Below are 10589 nucleotides of genomic sequence, written 5' to 3'. Positions count from 1 at the left end.
CTGAGGGACTGGGAGGGAGGTAGTGTGGCCCAGTGGTTGGAGCTGAGGGACTGGGATGGAGGTCGTGTTTGAGGTCTCAGCAATGGGACATTGTTTGATCTCTTCCTCAATGGGGAAATGACCCTTGAACTAGTAGCAGGAATTGTAGGAAAGCTCCCCTCGGTTTTTAAATGGTTTCTTCCAGAGTTTCTGATCGCATGATGGCATGGCCCTCTCGAGTGGTACAGTCCTAAATCTGAAGGTAGCGCAACGCAACTAAAATATAGGTTCTCTTAAACAAGAATTATGATACGAATTCAGATTTTATTTTGTATACTGAACTTCTAGTAAGACATGTAGCAGGTAATGCATTTATCTAATTTCTTCAGCTTGTGAGAATGCTTTACTGTGTGTGTGGGTGCGTGGGTGCATGTGTGTGTGTGTCAGTGTGCGTGTGTGTGTCAGTGTGCGTGTGTGTGCGTGCGTGTGTGTGTGTGTGTGTGTGTGTGTGTGTGTGTGTGTGTGTGTGGGTGCGTGGGTGCATGTGTGTGTGTGTCAGTGTGCGTGCGTGCATGTGTGTGTGTGTCAGTGTGCGTGTGTGTGTGTGTGTGTGTGTGTGTGGGTGTGTGTGTGTGTGTGGGTGCGTGGGTGCATGTGTGTGTGTGTCAGTGTGCGTGCGTGCATGTGTGTGTGTGTCAGTGTGCGTGTGTGTGTCAGTGTGCGTGTGTGTGCGTGCGTGCATGTGTGTGTGTGTGTGTGTGTGTGTGGGTGCGTGGGTGCATGTGTGTGTGTGTCAGTGTGCGTGCGTGCATGTGTGTGTGTGTCAGTGTGCGTGTGTGCGTGTGTGTGTCAGGAGCTGCTGTCGTTTTTATCCTTTTTAAAGGAAGTAGCAGGTAATAGAAGTTCCTTTCTCTCTTTTCATTCCATCTGGACTGGACCTCCCTTATCACAGATCCTGTTTGTAAGTTCCAATGGTAAGTGAACTGCTTTCTGTTAAAAACGTTTTTTCAGATAAAACACAGTTGCTTCACACAGAACTTACAAAGTCAAGTACAAAGTTTCACAGCATTTGTAACACAGCATTAACTGAGGTAATAAACAAGATAAAGTTTATGGTCGGTGCAAAAAAAAATAGCCGTGGTTATCCTGGGATTACCCTTAGAAATGTGTAGTTCTGTAAAGGGTGTAGGTTCAGATCACCCCTTTACTTACATGGGATACATAATACATAATGCACGATACTGTCGCTATTCATTTTGCAAAACACAGGCATTTCATAATAATAATAATAATAATAAAAATAATAATAATACAAAAATGACATGAAACTAAAAACATTTTTTAGGAATACAAAATCTAATTATACATTCCAATAGAAAATAATGTATTTAATTTTTCCATCATAAATAGGGGAGCCGTTGAGTTTCTCTTACAGCTCCAAGGAGTGCAGGACTGTTGGGTTATCATACACCTGCAGCTCCTTGGCGCCTGTCTCTATGGCGCTCGGTTGCCCCTGGCGACAGCATCGGCACCGGCAACAGAACCCACAGCAGGAGGAGAGCAGGCGGTCCCAGGGTTCTAAGGAGTGAGCCCAGCTGGGTAGGAAGTTCCATGTGCGGAGGATGGGGGGCAGACACTGGGGGCAGCGGCGCTGGCAGAAGGTCACCACTATAGAGAAGACAATGAGGAGCAGGATGGGACCCCCCACCCCGAGCAGCACCGGCCAGCCCGCCAGAGACAGCCCGAACACGGAGAGGGGCAGGAGGATGAAGCTGAGGAGCACGTAGAGCCCCGCGAACCAGCGGTACTTCGCCGTGATGTCACCGAAGACCTTGGCTATCGGGATGGGCAGCCGCAGCACAGGCACCACGTACCACAGCAGGATCCCCGTCAGGTTGAAGAAGAGGTGGATCAGAGCCACCTGCCATGGGAGAGGAGCAGGGCTCGCATTAACTACACTGACATGCACAGGGAATCCTGAACTTAGTTTCTTTTTCAGTATTTCTTAACTGTTAATGTAATGCGAGTGTGTTTGCAGTGCAGTTAACGTCCTGGTGCTGTGATATCTGATATTGTGAAGTCAGTAACAGTCTGCGGGCTGGAGAGCGGACATTGGACATGTACCTGCATGTGACTGGAGGGACTGTTTGATAAATGACTGTGTGCAATCTTATTACCGATTGATTACCTGTTTCCTGTAACCTTGAACTGCATGGACAATTAGATTAATATTTTTTTACTGCCGTATTCTCAGTTAATAAGTGTTACCTGCAATGCGCTCCCAAGCGACTCGGCTGGGCTGGCGAGAGCCGCCAGCACGGCAGTGGTCGTGGTCCCGACATTGGAACCCAAGCACAGCGGGTAAGCTCGCTCCAGACTGATCACTCCCATTCCTGAGTCACAAAGAGCAGCAGTTAGACAAGCTCTCAATGGCCTACAAACTGCAGGCAGACAGCCCACTCCATAATCCATGCGCAGGGATTAAACCGGAAAAACTCAGCCCTTGTGGGTGTTTCTGGAGGACCAAGAACTTCAGAGTCTTACCTATGAGTGGGGTGATGGCGGAGGTGAAGACGGAGCTGCTCTGGACGATGAAGGTCATCACCGCGCCAACCAGGATGGCCAGGTAGCCGTTCACCCAGCCGAAGGGATATGGCAGGTCTGCAAGGGAGCGACACGGTCAGTACAGAGGGCAGCAGTGCTAGGGATCCCACAGCACTGAGGTCAGGACAGAGGGCAGCAGTGCTAGGGATCCCACAGCACTGAGGTCAGGACAGAGGGCAGCAGTGCTAGGGATCCCACAGCACTGAGGTCAGGACAGAGGGCAGCAGTGCTAGGGATCCCACAGCACTGAGGTCAGGACAGAGGGCAGCAGTGCTAGGGATCACTCAGCACTGAACAGGTGTTTACTCATGCTGTGTTTCTTTGCCATCGGGGAGCCTGCGGTGTTGTGCAGTGCAGGGGACGCTGCGTACCTGAGTTCAGCACCTTCTTGATGACCTGGGCGATCTGCCCCTGCAGGACGGAGTTCAGCAGCTTGACGATGAGCACCAGGCAGGTGCACAGGACCAGCAGGGAGCCGAAGAGCAGGATGAAGCCCACCGCGATGTCAGAGAGGGAGGTGTTCACAAAGACATGGTCACCTGGAGAGAGACAGGGTCAGTGCCAGGGCTCACAGCAGTGGCTTCAAGGTCCATTCCTGTCCAATCAAATCCTCAATGAGTTAATTGACCATCGGTCAGTCTTAAGTGACTCATTTAGGACCCAGTTGAAAAAAAAAAAAAACTTTAGTGGAATGAATCTCGAGTTGGGATCACTGGCTTAAAATTAAACATGAAGTCGTGAAGATTGAGAGAAGTTAATTTATTTAGTCTAGAACAAAGAAGAACTTAAGGGTCAAAGTCCTAAAAGGCTTGGTCAAAATTAGCCCTAGCCAGCACAAAAAACAAGGACTATAGAGCTTGCCCTTTAAAGCAGCGGCTGTCTCACTTACAGAGCTGCAGATTGATTTTCTCGGAGACGTTTTTCAGCACCAGGGTCTGGTTCTCCGTGGTGAAGCACAGGTGGCTCTCACACTCAGTCAAGTTAGTCACTGAGACGTTCTTCAGAACCTGCGCGACACAAGAGGCACAATGCAGGACAGCCTGTCAACAAGGGAGCTCTCAATCCAGCCCCTTGGTTTCAGCAGGCAGGCAGGCAGGTACGTACCACTGTCTCCTGGACTTTGCACCAGTTGAGTATCAGGCTCTTGTTCTTGCTCTCTGGGTCTCCTGTGACGATGCCCGAAATGACGCTCTTGTCCAGCTTCAAGAGGAAGCAAACAACACAGCTCAACCCATAGCCCTTAAAATCCCCAATGAGACACCATCCTAACCCCTGGATATTACCCTGAATGACATCATACAGCAGTGTTAATGCTGGCTCATATACTGACTGTCAATGAGGGCTATTTCCAGTCTCTCTAGTCAAGCGACTGTCCAGACCCTCCCCCTGAACTATGAACCACCCTTTACGCAGCAGTATAATACCTGTGTATTGTGTACTAAAGATCCCCTCAACCCCTCTTGTTGTATAGTGTTGCTGTCCCCATTTCCCCAAGCTCCTCCCCAAAAGGGGCAGTGCCTGTCACCCCAAGTCCCCGCCCAGTCCACCCAGAGTCCCCGCCCACTCCACCCAAACCCCGCCCAGTCCACCCCAAGTCTCCACCCACTCTCACCTGGATGATCAGAAGAGTCAGGGGCTCAGTCAGGACCTTCAGGATGTCGGGCGCATCCTTCCCTGATTGGATGTGGAAGCTGCTGATGATGGCATTGGTCAGGTGGAACAGGTAGCCGCTGATGAGTTCGATTGGCAGGACCACGATGACGGTCAGCCAGTTGAAAATCCCGTGGACGGCCGAACCCCCAAAGGCTCTGACGAAAGAGAGAAGGAGAGAGAGAGAGAGGGAGAGAGAGGCGGCTCTTCAGACATCATTCTGCTGGATGTATTCCTACAGCACACCTATAAATAGCTAGTGAAGATACAGCCTGCATATCTAGTGATGCGGTATTGTAAGTCACTGTGCATGGTATAAGAGTGTTTTGCCCGCATGGGTCCCTTACCTGCGGAACTCGTTGCGATCTCCGGAATGTGCCAGCGAGACCAGGGTGCTCGTGACCGAGGTGCCCACATTGACGCCCATGATGATGGGGATGGAGGCACTGACAGTCAACACTGCAGGACGGACGGACAGACAGACAGACAGCCGTTACACAGCAGCACACAAAGAGCTCCCACGCACACACTCACACACACACACACACACGCGCGGTTCAGCATCATTTATTGGAGATGTTTTAAGATGAACGTCTCCACCCAGCTTGTCTCAGCCGGTACAGCAGCAGGCACAACAGAGTTTATAAGTAGAGATACGTGGGAATGTGATGGTTCTCTCTTCTAGTGAGCGTTGGGGGGGGAGAGAGAGAGAGAGAGTGAGGAAGGGGTTTGAAGAGGCAGGAACAGGCTGAGGAATGGAGAGAGAGAAGGAGGGATGGAGGGAGGGAGGGGTTGCTACTCACACCCAGAGGACACCATGCTGACAACGATGGAGGAGGAGGTGCTGGAGCTCTGCACCAGGACTGTGAGCAACACTCCGATCACCAGCCCGGCCATCGGGTTCGACAGCACTGCATTGTCACTGAAGATATCCCCTGCCACCTTGCCTATAGAGCCACACAGACAGAGAGAGAGTCACAAACATGTGGGAGAGAACTGATACCAACACTGCTCTCTCCTGAGACAGACCAGCATCACCTCTCTCCCCGGGAGGCTCGGACTCCATTTGAACAAGCGGTTTTAGAGCCTGTTACTTCTTTTGACCAGCAGATGGCAGCGTTATTAAGAACCAGATATTTGCCAACCTAACATGAGCCGGGACGCTCCCCAGCCCGTTTGAGGTGTTGGCAACCAGCTGACCCCTCCGTGGCAATGCAAGAAGAGTATTCTGGGATGTGAGCCTCACCTCCCACCAGCTGGAAGGCAGAGCTGAGCACGTCCAGGGAGCAGATGAAGAAGTAGAGGAACCCAACGAGCAGCACCCCCTTCAGGATGCCCATGAAGACGCGGAGCAGCTTCCCAGCACAGTCCAGCTCTGAGGAGAGGAGAGGAGAGGAGACAGTCAACTCCCACGGACAGGTCAACCACGAGACCCTGAGCTACACTGAAGGCATGCATTACAAACTCCCACCTACCTGCCTGCCTTCAAACCAGTGCTGATTGTTGCTGGAATGATGCAGTCTTGAAAACTGTAGACAAGCATTAGATTTAAAGGGACGTGTGCCTACCTCCCCAGGACGGTCCTGTTTGTTGGAGCTGCGGCATCGCCCAGGCGTCCTCCTCTAGGGGGGTCAGAGCCTCTGGGTCATCACAGGTCAGGGAGGAACCTGCGGGGCCGACATTGGGGGGTTAGACTGGCTGTGCCTCAACAGAGCCCCCCCTCCTCCTTCACACCTTCACCCCCTTCCCCTGACCGTTAGCTTGATTTCTTTCAATTATCATTCTTAACTGGGATCTCTTTAGCTTTCTGGCAGGTTTTTTTTTATTTCTTCTCCTTCGTGGGTGTTTTAAATTGCTCAAATGCCATTGCTGTTGGGATGGGGTTGCCAGGAAAGCTGCTGTGTGAGTCTGACTTTGTCTCCACGGGAGTCTGAGTCCCCCGGTTTTCTCTTGAGTTGGAAAGAGAGGCCCTTAGCTGCTGTGGACAGTAACTCACCCCGAGCAGAGCCTTGTGATTGGCTGGCCTTGCAGGAGGCGGGGTCCTCGAGGGTGAGGGGAGGGGCAGACTGGGTTCTACTGAAGGGCATCGTGGGTATCTCCAGGAGTTCTTCTGACAGCCAGCAGAGGGAATCTGCAAACCTGAGAGAGGGGAGAGAGACAACAAACTCACTACAGTACAGTATAGAGAACTCAGTACTGGGGATCTGAGAGCCAGCACATTCAATACAGTACAGTATAGAGAACTCAGTGCTGTGGATCTGAGAGCCAGCACATTCAATACAGTACAGTATAGAGGACTCAGTGCTGTGGATCTGAGAGCCAGCACATTCAATACAGTACAGTATAGAGAACTCAGTACTGGGGATCTGAGAGCCAGCACATTCAATACAGTACAGTATAGAGAACTCAGTGCTGGGGACCTGATAGCCAGCACATTCAATACTGTACAGTATAGAGAACTCAGTACTGGGGATCTGAGAGCCAGCACATTCAATACAGTACAGTATAGAGAACTCAGTACTGGGGATCTGAGAGCCAGCACATTCAATACAGTACAGTATAGAGAACTCAGTGCTGGGGACCTGATAGCCAGCACATTCAATACAGTACAGTATAGAGAACTCAGTACTGTGGATCTGAGAGCCAGCACATTCAATACAGTACAGTATAGAGAACTCAGTGCTGGGGACCTGATATCCAGCACATTCAATACTGTACAGTATAGAGAACTCAGTACTGGGGATCTGAGAGCCAGCACATTCAATACAGTACAGTATAGAGAACTCAATGCTGGGGATCTGAGAGCCAGCACATTCAATACTGTACAGTATAGAGAACTCAGCGCTGTGGATCTGAGAGCCAGCACATTCAATACAGTACAGTATAGAGAACTCAGTTCTGTGGATCTGAGAGCCAGCACATTCAATACAGTACAGTATAGAGAACTCAGTGCTGGGGACCTGAGAGCCAGCACATTCAATACAGTACAGTATAGAGAACTCAGTGCTGGGGACCTGATAGCCAGCACATTCAATACAGTACAGTATAGAGAACTCAGTACTGGGGATCTGAGAGCCAGCACATTCAATACAGTACAGTATAGAGAACTCAGTGCTGTGGATCTGAGAGCCAGCACATTCAATACTGTACAGTATAGAGAACTCAGTACTGGGGATCTGAGAGCCAGCACATTCAATACTGTACAGTATAGAGAACTCAGTACTGGGGATCTGAGAGCCAGCACATTCAATACAGTACAGTATATAGAACTCAGTACTGTGGATCTGAGAGCCAGCACATTCAATACAGTACAGTATAGAGAACTCAGTACTGGGGATCTGAGAGCCAGCACATTCAATACAGTACAGTATAGAGGACTCAGTACTGTGGATCTGAGAGCCAGCACATTCAATACAGTACAGTATAGAGAACTCAGTACTGTGGATCTGAGAGCCAGCACATTCAATACAGTACAGTATAGAGGACTCAGTGCTGGGGATCTGAGAGCCAGCACATTCAATACAGTACAGTATAGAGAACTCAGTACTGTGGATCTGAGAGCCAGCACATTCAATACAGTACAGTATAGAGGACTCAGTACTGTGGATCTGAGAGCCAGCACATTCAATACAGTACAGTATAGAGAACTCAGTACTGTGGATCTGAGAGCCAGCACATTCAATACTGTACAGTATAGAGAACTCAGTACTGGGGACTGAGAGCCAGCACATTCAATACTGTACAGTATAGAGAACTCAGTACTGGGGATCTGAGAGCCAGCACATTCAATACAGTACAGTATAGAGGACTCAGTGCTGGGGATCTGAGAGCCAGCACATTCAATACAGTACAGTATAGAGAACTCAGTGCTGTGGATCTGAGAGCCAGTACATTCAATACAGTACAGTATAGAGAACTCAGTGCTGGGGACCTGATAGCCAGCACATTCAATACTGTACAGTATAGAGAACTCAGTACTGGGGATCTGAGATCCATCAAATACAGTGCAGTACAGTATAGAAAATAATTACATTGCATTGAGCACAAAACTTGACAGGTGACTTTTGAACCACTCTGTATAACATCCAGAAAAACAAACACAATAAAGACAGGGTTCGGTACTGGAGTTTAGAAAGATTCAAGAGAAGAGCCGATTTCACGAATCATATAATCACCAGCCACACATACCAGGTGAGGCATTGAGGTACACACAGTAACATAACCTGAGGAAAGAACACATGACAGCTGACATAACTGACCCCTTCATCAGAACATCACAGAGACTAGCGGCATGTCACCAATTCATAAATGCAAGAAATATTAATACACTGCAGCCGGCATCTTAACTTCATCAAACTGCTCCACCTTTCCATCGCAGAACCCAACCTAACCTTATCACCTTAGCAACGACCACCGCTAAATTATAAAAGAAACTGATTAACATTCGTACGTTAAATCTGACACCTTATGTCCTTAACAAACTCAAATCTCTCTACCAGGTGTGACGTTCCAGAAAAATGAACAAAGTCTTCTCCTTGCCTTGCCTTGCCTTGCTTGCACAGGTGCGGAGCTTCTCTGCGTACTCCCTGGAGGCTGTATATATACTGTAGGAGAGAGAGAGAGAGAGCAGGTCAAAGTATTCTACCTGGCTTGCAACACACGCCATGTGATCAGGCTCACCGCTATCAGCATTCTGCACTATTAATCTGTACCTTGATCCAGTGCCAGGGAGATGAGATCAACGAGACTCCAATGAAGAGGTGGCTGACCATCGTCAGCGTGCGTGGCATTCTTGCGCTGTTGTGGGTGCTCAATAAACATAAAAAGCCTGGGTCAGTGAGCTGCTGTATCTAACCTGATGAACCACCTACCTGTATGAGATTGTTCTCGATAATCCCTGTAGTCGAGTTTCAGTGGACTGTCTAGAAGCCGTCTTTACAGGTAGGTGATCATGGGGCGAGTGTGGGGTTTAACATGGGAAGTGTAAAGATGTATTGAGGATACACCCTGGAACATTCACAGAGCACTGTTGCAATGACGTTGAATGCCCAGCAGGTGGCGATTGCGTACCTACTTATTTGCGTCAAAAGCATGTACGCATGTGGTTAAGCAGTAATGTGCAGCCAAAGACTGAAGACATTGAAAAAGACTTGTGGTCAAAACGTTTTGTTATTTATTAGGTTTCCTTTCATTCTAAATTCAGCAGTATTGAGAGTTTAATAGTTACAGATGTGAAACTTTATAATCAGCATACTGTATATAAAAAAAAAGGATTTGTTTTGGTTTCTTATAAAACAGATGATCTGTAGCCTTCTGCTGTTTTACACAGTGTGGAGTAGTGGTTAGCGCTCTGGAGGCTGGTGGGTTCGAATCTAATGCTGATTCCAACACAAGGTAAACCAAGTGGAGTGCAAACGAGGCCTGGTCAAGCCTGTTCACAGGGAGCTTGACTAGGGGAGAAATGTACTGAAGGAGCCTTTCAGCAGAGTATAGTGCTGAAAAGGGTTACTGAGAGACTCAAGCACTTTCTGACATGTTTAACACATCAGACCAGACTGGGGCTGATTGGAGCAGAGAAGGAGGTTATTTCCTAAGAGATAAGCGGGGGACAGTAAGGGTTACTCCCAGCAGTCAAACGCCAGATCCTGCCCATCACCCCGGAGCACGAAATATCTGTTGACTTTGATTCATTGCATTTTGTTCTGTGTCGCCAAGATTATTATTAGTTGCGGTTTTAAAATGCGATTCCGCTGGAAGCCGATAACTGCTGGGTAATGCCAACCAGAGTCGTGTTAATTATTAGTTCACATATTTTGTGTTAAGTTAATACCGTTCCTTCAAAACAAACACTGTGTTAGCTGGCCCTCGGTCAACGCTATGGGTGGCCGGGACGGGACTGATCCCACGTGGTGTGCAAAGTCTTTAAAATATTCTGTAGGGGCAGTGAATCTCAAACTGGGGTTCGCGGGCCCCGGGGTACCCTTATTATTTCACATGAATAGCACTTCACACGCCGGGTTAAGATGTCAAGTTGACAGTGGCTTTAGAGTCCAGCTTCTGCGCTACTTCCCTGCACTAAAAGGTAACGCGTCGTTTCCTATAGCTCTGTGTACACGATCAGGTCAGACAGCTGACGTTTTTGACTTGCTTTATAACAACAACAGCATTCTAAATTATAATACAATACAAAATCATGATACAGTTCAAAAGTAAACAGTACAGGAGGTAGACGTACTATGAATCAAATGTATAAAATAAGACATTACTGTACTCGCTTTGACTTTACAGTTATTGAAAGCGAACAGTAATCTTACCTTATCTTGTATATCATTCTAAATTATGTTTCAGTATAGTTA

General features: G+C 48.4%; 1 protein-coding gene across 1 annotated transcript; it reads right to left on the bottom strand.

The window, feature by feature from the left end:
• Window positions 1-8854, bottom strand: LOC117396827 (sodium-dependent phosphate transport protein 2B-like). The gene is made up of 13 exons (XM_059005670.1): window positions 8730-8854; window positions 6230-6372; window positions 5802-5900; window positions 5480-5608; window positions 5037-5180; window positions 4581-4692; window positions 4196-4391; window positions 3688-3783; window positions 3473-3590; window positions 2955-3122; window positions 2524-2640; window positions 2248-2372; window positions 1-1900 (listed from the first exon to the last, which is right to left on the bottom strand). The coding sequence occupies exons 2-13, from the start codon at window positions 6318-6320 to the stop codon at window positions 1409-1411; spliced, it is 1887 nt and encodes a 628-aa protein (XP_058861653.1). The 5' UTR covers window positions 6321-6372; window positions 8730-8854; the 3' UTR covers window positions 1-1408.
• Window positions 8855-10589: the final 1735 nt, after the last annotated feature.

This window comes from Acipenser ruthenus, chromosome 31 (assembly GCF_902713425.1).
Source record: "Acipenser ruthenus chromosome 31, fAciRut3.2 maternal haplotype, whole genome shotgun sequence".
Lineage (NCBI taxonomy): Eukaryota > Metazoa > Chordata > Actinopteri > Acipenseriformes > Acipenseridae > Acipenser > Acipenser ruthenus.
Note: the sequence above shows the minus strand (reverse complement) of the source record. Positions and strands in the feature narration are given on the sequence as shown.